Consider the following 12,840-nt stretch of genomic DNA (forward strand, 5'->3'; position numbering starts at 1 on the left):
ATCTTATATTCAAACAAAATGCAGAATTATAACCTCTCTAGGCTTCTGTTATTGTCCTTTGAGGAAAAGAATTTAGATTACTCTGGATAAAGAATATTTTCTTAACTCACAATTTTTAATGTGTATATCTGAAAGGAAGTGGATTCCCTTTACATATAAAAATGGCATTATTTGATCTAGTATCAAGGTAATATTGAGGTAATATCAAGGTAATGTTTTCTCTTGAGTTTTTTTTCCTAGTGATATTATTTTTACCAACTAGTTTATATTATCAGTACTTTGCTTTGTGAATGCCAAGATGATTGTGTAATATGGCTAGTTCATTGTTTCCCAAGTCTTTGGAGACTCAAGAAGTTCTACAATTCTAGCCTGAATCAAGACACTAACTGACGCCTGCAAATTATTTTCCACTGTTTTTGAGAGCCTAAAGAAAGTTAATAAAACTACACTGACCATCAGGTTTCTTTGCTTTTGTCTGAAGTCATATCAACATTGGCACATCAACAACTGTTCAGCTGTTAATGACATTGTAGAAGTGTATGGGTTCTACATGTGGAGTCAACAAACACCAAAAAGGTTGGAAAACATTTTGAATTAATAGTTATTAATGTAATTAGTGTAATTAGTTATTAGTGTAATTAATAGTTACACTAATTATTAATTAGTGTAATAAAATGCATCTCTGGACATAAAAATATAAGTTTTGGTTAACTATCTCATGGAGATGAGGGTTGCTAAGCAATAATAGTCTCAAATGTGTTGGTCAGATCCATCAGTTCTCAAACTTAATGGTCTCAGGACCCCTTCACATGCTTAGGAATTATTGAGTACCTCAAAGGCATATTTATGTGAGTCATAGCTGGTGATATTTATTGCACTTATAATTACAACTTAGAAATTTTTAAAAAGTTATTTATTTACTTTAAATTGAGAATAAGACCTCTCTATGTTAATTTAAATAATATTGCTAAGGGTGAAAATAATGTTTTCCAAAATTTAAAAAAATCTACTAGAAAGGATGACGTTGTTTTACATTTTTTCCTATTCATTTCAATGTCTGGTTTAATAGACGACAGCTGGATTCTCACATCTGCTTCTGTACTCAGTCTGTTGGAATATGTTGTTTTGGTTGAAGGAAACAAATCCAGCCTCACACAGTTATGTGGTTAGAAAATAAAGGAATATCTCAATAACATTTTCATGTAATTGTGGATATTCTTTGACACTACAACAAAATTGTTCAGTTGATAATATATTGAAAGTTAGTTAAATTGTAGAATTTAGCCTTGTCAAGGGCCATTTCATACTCCAATATATTAAAATTTTTTGGACATACTGCCATATATGAAATAGATAAACAGAGACCTACTATATAGCATAGGGAACTGTATTCAGTATCTTATAATAACCAATAATGAAAAGGATCTGAAAAAGGATATAGAGAGATATATGTATAAATGAATCACTTTGCTATACACCTGAAACTAGTGCAACATTGTAAGTCAGCTATAGCTCAATAAAACATTTTTCATTCTGGAAAAAAAAAAAAATTCATTGGTCGGTCCTGAATGTTTAATGGATCTTATATCCAGGTATGTTTTTCGTAATGTATTTTTTGATCACATGGAAAATGTAAGTTCTTCCAAATGTTTACTCTATCAAAATTCATTTTCATTAATATAACCACCAACTCATTAAAAACTCCTTGGAAGCATTGGAAGCTCATGGTGATATCCATTTTCCATAATTTTAATTTTTGCTTAAAACATAGAGTTTTTTCTTTGGCCCAAAAAAAGCCAACAAACCCTGTTTGTTTTCCCGAAATTGACTGTCTCATTTCATTCATTTTCAAGAAAATGTCTATCAAACATCTAAGTCTGAATAGTCATAGTTTGTGAGACATTCTTTCAAACAAAAATAGTGTTCTGTGCAAAACCTGGCTAGTTCAGCTTGCAACTCAAACTATTGCCTAAGTTCTTTAACTTGAGACACCTGTCATTCTTTGTTATACAGCAGAAGTGTTTTATTTCATTATTCCTATTTGTCACACTCAGCAGACAAATTTTAACTAAATTGAGTTAGTATTTACTGTTTCATTGAGAGGACAATGTTAATGAAACTGTTAGGACATAGGGGTGAATAATACAATAACTATTCACACTATTTGTATCCTCTGCCTAGATTTCTACCGTAGTACCAAACCACCATTGCTTATGTACCATCATTTCAAATGTCAACATAGTGTTAGAGGCAAATAATGTCTTGGTATTATTATTAAAATCATTTGGCCTTGTGGACCCCTGAAACAATCTCAGGGACCCTCACAGGTCTGTGGAACAGACTTAAAGAACCACTGGTATAATCAAATGAGTGTAGTGCTTTATGTTTCTTACAAAGCATCCTGGGTCTCTTTTGTTTAGACCATGTTGCAATGGTATTCTCATTCCAGAGATCTTATCCTCTATGTCAATGACCATCAGTACCATGCTTAATATAAATGACTCACCCTGACTCTGATCCAGATTAATTCTAGGAAAGAGAACAGTTTCTCCTCCCTGACTCAAAACAATAGAAGACTTCACAACGTCTTTTGAAGATAACAACCAGAAAATACATCCCCAGATAGCTTTACTCATTTCCAGTGTGAAACTACTTCTATATTTGTACAGCAACTAATGTTTCACTAGAATCTCCTTTCTACTTATAGGTACACAGAGAGTCCTCTTTTAAGCTATAACCTAGTTGATGGAAGATAATTTTATTAGGGATATCTTTGGGGATGACTTCCTTTTTTATAATTAGTTTGGAACATTTAAAATTGGTGAGATTTTTTTAAATAAAAATACAGTTTTCAGCTTTTTAAAAAATCATGTTAATATTACTGGGCAAGATGACATATATTAATACTCAACTAGCTTTCTTTATACCCTCCAGGCTACTTTACTTGTTTGCATTAATTGCCTGGCTCCTAGAGACTTTTGAGTAACTTATTTCTATTCTCATTCATTATTGTCTAGTTTCTCCTCCTTTATAACATTTGTTTTGCTATTTATTCTAGTTTGATAGAAAAACAGATTTTTGAGACTTCAAATAAGGGTTTTCATATCTTTTCTTATAGGAAAGGCAAGGCACTTTCCAGTATGGTAAACTGTTTCATATTTTGAAGAAAACTAAAATCAGATAATAATAATGTATTTTAGCTGTGAATTTTGAGTCTATAAATTGCTTTAAATGGTTGTTAGTATTCTTAACATTCTTAACATTCTGCTAAGTATACAAGATTTACCTTGATTTTTGTTTCTTCATTCATCTGATTAAACATCCCCTCTACCTTTATGTACAATGAAAATTGAAAATGGAATTCCCCCCATCCTTTTCTTAGCATTTAATGTTCACAGAATAAATTTATCATTGAAACTAAGTATAACTTAACTGTGAAATGTACAATCACCACATTGAAATCTGAGCTGCAAATGAAATTTGATTAGCTCGCCTGAGAATATATAGTTAACAAGAAAGTATTAGCTAATAGTTAACAGTTTTATAGGTTAGACAGTCTACAAGTGCCATGGTCTTTTTTTTATTATTATTTAAGAAAAGTAATATACATGATCATTTTAGAAAATTTTGAAAATTAATATAAGCAAAAACAAAGAGAATTCCTGTAAGACCACCTTTAATAACAGCTGTTAAAAATCTGCTTATATCATCCTGGGTTTATTTTCCTATGCATTCAAATATTTTATATAAATGGATCATGATAAGAAGGCAGTGATTAAGAGTTCAGGTTCTGGAATCTGACAGGCTTAGCCTTGAATCTCAGCTTTTTCAGTTACTATATGTATGGCTTTCAGAATATTACTTTATCTCTGTAACCTTAATTATCTCATCTATAAAATGAAAAATAATAATACCATTTGCCTCAGGGTTAATTTAAGGTTTAAATTTTAAAATGCATATCAATCATTGACTATAGTGTTTGAAATATAGGAAATGATCACTAAATATTAGCTATTGTTATTAAACTATAAATATTATAACCTATCTCATACATTTAGTAACATTCTTTCCTTTCTATGTCATGAACACATTTCCATGTTTTTAAATTATCTTTTACAACATTAATATCAATCTTTGTTCAGTATTCTAATCTGTGGGTATAGCGTAGTTTTTTTCACCAGTCCCTATTTTGCATATTCTAGTTGTTACCTATTTCCTAGTCTTATAAATAATGCTGTGATAATCTTCTGAAAGTTAAATGTTTTAGAGTCCTCTCTTAATTAAACATAGCAACTTGTATTAATTCTACCTTTATTGGAAGTATATGCTAGACTTTTAGGCCCATGGTTCCCATAATTCATATGGATCATTTTTGCATCTTCATGAATTCAATTTTAATATTCTGGAAAAAGCAGTTTCTAGCATTTGCATTTGATTGATCTACTGATGGATGTTTAAAAATTATAGATCCAAAGTTATTTGAAAAGTCAACAATATTGAGTATGTAAAAGTACTGCTCTTTCAGGCACTAAATGTTGAGCCCTGGTCTGCCACTTTATAACTTTGTTAGAACTAGTAGACCTCAGTTTCTATATCTGTAACATCATGATAGTAAGTTCAGTAGCCTCTAAAAACCTTGTAGGCCTATAATTCTGTTCCTTTGAAATAAGTTTCTATACTGACTGAATAAATATTATCCTTCGCTTTAGCCCTTCTCTCTGATATTATGTTAATGTCCAATTAATGTAAAATAATTTACATTTATTTCAGCTTTTCCATTTCATGCTGCTACATAAAGATTATTAACTAAAATATTATAACTTGGTTTAAGATCTGTTTCATTTAGTTCAAGCTTTGTCTTTATTAAATGGAATATTGTTTTCTCTTGGTATTCACTAGCATTTTGTCTAAGTTTTGGATGATAGGGACTGAAAGCTCTAGAAATACAAGGAATAATTAAATTAAGAATACTGTCTTTCAGCTTAATTTAGTATCTTTGATTCCTATAAACTTCTTTCTAAAAGTTTAGGATATGTTTTGTATAAAAGCAGCTCAACAAAATAATCTGTCCCATCATTATTTCAGTAGCAGAATTTATTAGATATAGCCATAATTCAAATCTATATAGTTATCTGGCCATGTCTCATTCCTGACTTTACTAGAGAGCATATCCCAAACTAAACTATTTCTTAGATCTTTATATTTTTAAATGATACATATACCAAAATTTGCCAGGTATTTTCTTGCCCAAAACTTCAGGATTATCTACTCTCCCTTTTCATTCTGCTTTCATTAAAGATACAACACACGTTAATTCAGAAATCCATTCAGTGAGTATTTTTAGTGTATGTTATATCAAATACTGTGCTAGGTTTTAGAAGTATAGTAGTGGATAGACTAACTGAACCTGACCTCAAAGATCTTATAGTCAAGCAGATGTGGGAAAAAAAATTACAATGAATCTATCAAAGCTTTGATAGTCTAAAAGAGCTCGTCTCATCTTATAGGGTAAAAAATAAATAAAATGAGTAAAGGGCTGTTTACTTAGCCCTTTATGAAACAATAAATAGCTGTTTCATAAAAACAGAGAAAATCAGCAAAGAAATATGTGGGGGAAAATGTACTCTCACTAGAAATCTATTAAAATTTTTGTAGTCAAATTGATAACTTTTTAAATTATAATCACTGCTATAATGAGTAGCGACATGAATATTCCTAGTCACACTAGCAGAAATATAAATTTGTATGACATCGCAAGCAGGCTATGTATTTTTTAAATATTTTGTCTAACCAATGGTATTATTTCCAGAAATTTTTTGGTGGAAATTATCAAACGGAGAATGAAAGATTTAATTATAAGATTATTTATCACAGCATTATTCATATTCATGAAACAGAATCAACCTTAAAGTCTGTGGTTAAGTAACTTACTATACATATGTATATATGAGCTATTTATATAATCTAAAAAGTCATATTTAAGAATATTTAATGGCATGGGAAAATGCTCAAAATAAAATATGTAGTTTAAAAAAGTAGTAAACAAAATTGCATAGAGGTTAAATTATAGGTTATTTTATAACATAAATTTTTTACTAGAGCAGAAAAATATAAGTTTTTCTGGTTTTGTTATTTGGACAGGCTCTGGGAATGACAAGGATGGGTGTCTTTTGCCTGCTTCATAAAGCCAACTATTTGCTTGTGTTTATAATTGTATTTATACCAGGGTATTTTTATATGCAGGCTAAACCATTCTATTCCTAACCTTATTGGATAGAAAATTATATTTCAGTTGAAGTTTGAATACAGACTTTTTTCTATCTGCTATATAAATAATAAATAATTCTTTAGAACATACACTATACTATTTAAAAGTTATCTATTCCAAAGTACCTAATAACTCTTTTATACTGCACCTATAATGGGGTTCTTAATTTCTTTATAGACAGATAAGAAATTTGGGGAAAAAAGATCATGGGTTGAATTATTCTCTAGATAGTGGTCAGGAAATAGCATGTTTAAAAGTCTAATTTTGTATAGATTGCATTATTTCAAAATCAAAGCTATCATAGAAACTTAGGGATCAAAATAATATTTGTAATAAATGTGTAATAAAATAAAAATATTTGAAATTATAATAAACCATTAGAAATCATAGCCTTTCAAATAAAGGATTTCCTAAGTATACAATTTTTTTGTAAGCCAGGGGGCAGTTGGTAGATCTGTGACTTGCCTACCAAGATGCTTATTTTTGGCTTCTTATTTCTTCATTATTCTTTGCAGTATTTCCTTGATCTTCTCTATCCTTTTACTGGTTTGCCTTTCTCTAGAAACGCATTAGATTATTTTTCCTTGATGCACAGAATTACTGCTTCTCTTATTTTTGTTTCTTCCTTCTTTTATACTTTGCCTTAATAAATCGCAAGTGAAACAGAATTATTTTACAATGAAGCACCAGTTTTACTAATTGAAATATTAACCAGATCCCAAAAAGAATTTTTTTATTTACAAATTTGTTTAAATTTTGAATTCTCAAGTAAAACTTTTTAAAAACCTCCTTCTCCGATCATAACTATCAGGAGTCTATAGCTGTATCAATATATATTAAGTGATATTGGTTAGAAGACAATTTCTAAGAAAAAAGTTTTATTTCCTGTCAGTGATACCCATACTTTTTTTTTAAAAGTGGCATATTAAAAATGTCTATTTCACAAGGTAGTTCTAAATGTAAATTAGATAATTCTAAAAACAAAACAATTCAGTCCCTAGGACAAACAAACAGAACTGTTTTTTTAATCTATACAATCTTAATCTAAATCAATACAAAATATATTAAGGGAGAAAAAGGGGAAATCTACATAAGTCATTCTGTAGATGAGAGGCCAAATTTAATGAAGAGATCTCAGAGCCAGAGAATTTAATACCAGCTATTTACTTTTTTTTAATTTATAGGTCTCCAGAAAGCTACTGATCCTAAGACCTGAGTTCTCTCATCAATAAAACAAATGTATAAAATATGTAACCTTTTCTCATAATTCTTCACCAAAATCTTGCCACTAAAAAGAAGTATTAATGCATACACCTAGTGATGTGGGCACTTACCTTAACATGACTTTTACAATCCAAAAATTTCTTGAAGTTTCATATTTTGTTTCAAACATTAATACAAAGATGATTTTATCCTCCAAAATCTTGTATGTTTGCCTTTGAAAAAATATTGACATTTTGCTTACAACTACTTATTATTGGCAAGAGAGATAAGGGTGAGATGGGGTAATTTTCTGCTTTGTTAATAATGGAAATACTTTTACAGTATTTACAGAACTCAGTTTTGGAGAACCAAGCTAAATCAAAGGGAATCAACAACTCATATTGTATGAACATCCAGGCATTTCCTTTTGTTGCATAATATATCTATAATTCAAGCTCTTATTTTAAAAAGATGAATACAAATAGCAGTCTTTTCAGAACTTTAGAGGCCACATCCTCATAATTAATTCCTTAGGGTAGATTACCCAGTAATTAATCCCTAAAGAAATATTCCCAGAATGCTGCCAAAGAACTGATACAGTGCAATCTTCTCAGACAATTTTTGATGGATATCTTGTTAATATATTCTAGCTGAGAGGCTAAATAGAAGATTGAAATGATTTTGATCCTCTAATTTATTTCTTTTACAATCTCAGTAAAAAATATTTACAGAAAGATTTCTTCAGGCTACAGAAATCATTAGTGATAATGTTTTTTTGTTTTGCAGGTAACATTTTAGTTTTCAATATGTGTAAATAAACTAATAATTTTAACCAACCTGTAATCCCTACAGTTCTTTACATCCAGTCTGCAAACTTCATTTATATTTCAATAATCTTATATGTAGTATAAACATTTGAAGTTTAACCTCTTTTACTTATTGATGGAGAATATTTAGTCTCACAGAAAAATATATATAACAAATTATCTGTCATTGTGAGGCTTTTATAATTATCATAAAGAATGAATTTCATTTTATCCAAATGCTAATCTTTTATGATTTCTTTTATATTCTAATCAAAGTAAAAAAGTAATCAGGTATTTGGATTAGCTGTGAATTTCTTTTATTTATGCTACTCCATCATAACTGATGATTAAGTGTTGACTAAAATAAATGAGAGCATTATATTTTAAAATCTATGGTTTGACTTCTCTCTACAACTCAAATTTTATATTTTCAAATTCTTTCTGAAGTTTTTCAATATTAGGAATTATTACCTGTGTCAGGAGCAAAAAAAAAAAAAGCACATGACACTTGAATTGCAACACTTGTAGCACTGATAACCACATTGGTTTCCTAAAGTCTTCCTCTTATGATAGTTAAGAATTTGCAAAATCAGATTTAAATACAGAAAATCAGTGTCAAGCATTGACAGATGAGCTCTCTACTCCTAAAAATCTTTGTTTAATTGGGTGTGTAGTCTATTTTTCACATCCAGAGTTCATGGTGATTGTCTTTTCTTATATTTCATTCTTTAAACTTCTGTGCTAGCACTTGCATTTGGAATTGAAATGATTTAGGAAAACTTTCTTCCATGTATTAGTATAGTAACAACATTTCTAACATAAATTGGATAGATAGACAAATAGACACACAGGGACATGTATACTTAATACAGCCTCTTATAAGCATCAGGTTTTTTTCCAACCTATTTATTTCCAGGCCTATTAAGGGTACAACTTTAAAGTAGAAATCAGGAATGGTGGATGTTGGTCTTGACTTTGTCATTCACGTCCTATGTAACCTTGACCTCCTGTTGCTGGACTTGATATAATTTTAAGCCTTCCAGATATAAAAGATAATGTAGAAAACGGTGTTCATGTGTTACTATTAATATACAATAATTCAGTTTCTAAACATTTTTAGAAAGCAACATGAGGTATTAGACTATTTTTATATAAAACTACATAGTTTATAATCAAGATATTGTGAATATCAATTTAAAATGGGAAATAGCTTTTGATATAAAAATATTCTCTGAGATCAAATAAAATAGCATGAGAAAATGACTAGACATTATGAATGCACTGTCCATCAGAGGCCCTTTATTATAGAATGTTGCCATTCTAATTAGTATCCATTGTTTCTGAATTTGAGAATTTTTTTCAACTAAAAGTTGAGTAAGGATTAGTGATTATCTTTAGGATATAACATTTAATTAGTGTTGAAGAATTAATAAAAACTATATCAAGTAAAACCAAAAGTTGACTCAGTTCTTATGGACCAAGATGCTCTTTTCAAGTGAAAATGCAATTTTCTCAGTAATTGGATTTTCTTCTCAGAAATTCTTAGTGTTTTGCAGTATTCCTAAGCAATCTCTTTATGCTGTCAAAGATATCATAAAAAATATAAAACAGTAGCCTACCTCCAGAAATTATAATTTTGTAATATGGTCAGATTTCTTATTTTTCCTGAGGACTTTAACACTGGGAATTTGGAATCACATGGATACTTCATCTACTGTCTCCTAATACAAGCAAGACCATCACAACTAACTTGAGCTATGGTGGTCTGAATGGAGACCGTCATCCTGCACATGAAGGAATCCATAATGTAAAAGCGAAGCTTCCTTTCAGTCTCCCTTGACTCTTTTTTTCAGTTTGTTTTCCTCTTTAAACAAAATATTAGTTATTGTTACAGCTCTATTAAAATAAAGGCAAAGGGATTTTTTGTTTATACCTCATCTAATAAAAACACTTTGGGTTTAGAATCTTCCTTTTCTCATTTACACAGTTATTTGAAACAAATATCTAAAATAGCAGTTTTATTTTCTTTTTTGTTTTCTTACCCAAGAGGAATATTCAGCTGAAATAACTGAAAGTTTTGAGGGAGTGAATGTATCTAACTTTGGTCTGGCATTAAAATTTTCTGGTTGGGCAGCACAATTGTTTAATTGGGAACCTCAGTGACAGCTGAATAACCTCAATGCTTGGGTCAGCAAGCAGAGGAACTTCACTCTGTCACCTATCAAGAATGATGCTTGTCAAGACTTCTCTCCACTTATGGAATACTCATGCATCTAGTAATACCACTGTTGTCTTCTGATATTATGATGAAATAGACACTAAAAGAGACAAAGTTTTCTGCATAGGTTTATTTGTAATTCTTTGTTTTTTGTAAGCCAAATGCAAATGTAACACTATTCCAGATACTGCTTCATCAGAAGTCCCCAAGATAACCAAAAGTAAGTGCCCATTTCCTCATCTTAGGAACAGAGTCATAACAAAGACTGAATTCTAGCAGCCAGCCTATTTGCAGAGCATGTCATATAGCCTCTGGGTTAGCTACTTTACTCCTTGGCCTCCTAAGACATATCTCAGAGTCGATTGATGTTTTTGCATGTATTATTTACTAATGTTTAGAAAAATTTTTAAGTTCACTTTTTCTTTATTCTGTCTTTTTTACCCATCTTCCCTCATTGTAGCAAATTAGACGGCCGGATGAAAGCAAAGGAGTTGCTAGTAGAGTTGGATCCCTCAAAGTAAATATGTTTCTAACATTTTTTGGCAAGATTTCGTCTATAGCCTACACTTCTTCCTTTTTGGAGGGTGGAGGGAGGAAGGGGGCTTTTTCCATTTTTCACCATCCCATTTTGTTTTATTTTAGTATTTTTATTGGCTGTTGGGTCATATTTTTTTTGTTTGTTTCAGCTACACATAGAGCAACCAGCTGAAGGCAAGCTGTCAAATAACTAGCTTTGAGTGGCACCACAAACAAGAGAAAGGGCACCTGCCTCATTGCAGGAGCCTATAATTTGGGGTTCCAGAGTAAACCGTTCCTCTGATTGATGTCACTGACTATGTGTTAAGTTCCTGTTACACAGAGAACCAGCATTTATTTTCAGATTATTATATCCCCCTTTTTTTTTTGTTAAAAGTAATTAAGTGTATTTTAGTGCCATTACCATTTGTAGTTCATTCCAGAAAAATAATTATTATGAGTTAATAACATGTATCACATATATATAAAATCTTAAGAATTAGAAAAGGAATTTCATATGATGCTATTATAGTGAGCTCACATATAGCTAATAGTAAGCACTCTTAATCCCCTTTGTTTTATTTGTCAAAAGTTAAAAATTGATATAATATTCAAAAGAAACTGATATTTATCTAAATGTTTGCCCATTTGTGTATGTGGCCTACTAATATACCACTTAAGATTTTTGACCTAATGGTACCATTTGGTAGTTGTTAAATATCCATTTGGTCAATATGTCTTGGGCACTTGGTACTCTAATATTTAATCACGATGAAAAGATAAATAAGTTATCACCCTTAAGAGACTTAGGCATAGCCAATTAATCACTTTTAATGCTGCCATCATAAATGCAAGTTGGAAATTTTGCTGAATTTTAAAAATACACAGAGAAACCTCCTTCAAAATTAGCCACTTCTTCTATCTCAATCCCGTGTGTCCTAACAGCAATGGTAACTGCTAAATTAATCAAAATGACATAAATCACTGTACTGGAATGTCCCAATATTCAGTAACTACTTTGAGGCTAATATTAAGTCATTTTAAAATTTTACACACCTCCAGTTTATTTCTATTTAACAATATATGAAGCACTAATTTCTGCACTCTTTCCTCTCCTTGCCTCTTCTGCCTTCTTAATTTTACTTTTTGTTGTTGTTTATTTATCTGTATGTGTGCACACATGAGTGCACATGGATGAGGGTGTGTCTGTATGTTTGTGTCTTTTATTCCAAACAAGCCATCTTCTTTGTTCTCTAACACTGCTATATACTGGGTAGCATTTTTTTGTTATTATTTCACTAAGAATAATCAGAGGGGCTTGGAAGTGTTGGTTATATGCCTATTTCAAAAGCAAGGCAAACTAAAATTATTTAGTCAGAAAAATATGACTTTATGTATCTTGATGATATATCAGTAGCATTCCTCACTGTCTACCTGTGAGGCATCATATTTTAATTTTGAAGGGGACATAGATCCATTATTGTTGAGACTGGATTATAACTCAGATTAAAGAGAAGGTGTAGTTTGACATAACTTTTTGGAAATGACTGATAGTGAAATACAGATTAAATAGCGTTCATAACTGCAGCACCATCTGCTGTAAACTGGATTATATGTGCAAGTACACCTGTGTTGATCTTGAAGTTAAGCTTTTGGATGTATAGAACTTCAAGTTGTAATTATATGCTTATTGTTTTTAAGTGTATATACAGTATGATTATGTATATTATATGCATAAATACATTTAAGAACAAAATATACATTTTAGGATTCACCCCATTTACTTGGATATGAATAAAGCCTTAAATCATAAAGCGTGTTTGGGAAAG

General features: G+C 30.6%; 1 protein-coding gene across 8 annotated transcripts in view; it reads left to right on the forward strand.

The window, feature by feature from the left end:
• The window catches only part of GPHN (gephyrin), a 526,998-nt gene that overhangs the window by 334,197 nt on the left and 179,961 nt on the right, over positions 1-12,840 (forward strand). For 5 of the 8 annotated variants that reach the window (XM_055538377.1, XM_055538378.1, XM_055538384.1 and 2 more), the window contains one exon: positions 10,956-11,012. The exons of the other annotated variants lie outside the window; for them this stretch is intronic. In XM_055538377.1, the coding sequence (XP_055394352.1) occupies positions 10,956-11,012 (57 nt within the window). The remainder of the gene's footprint in view (positions 1-10,955; positions 11,013-12,840) is intronic. 8 annotated transcript variants of the gene reach the window in all.

The sequence above is a fragment of the Bubalus kerabau genome, chromosome 10 (assembly GCF_029407905.1).
Source record: "Bubalus kerabau isolate K-KA32 ecotype Philippines breed swamp buffalo chromosome 10, PCC_UOA_SB_1v2, whole genome shotgun sequence".
Lineage (NCBI taxonomy): Eukaryota > Metazoa > Chordata > Mammalia > Artiodactyla > Bovidae > Bubalus > Bubalus kerabau.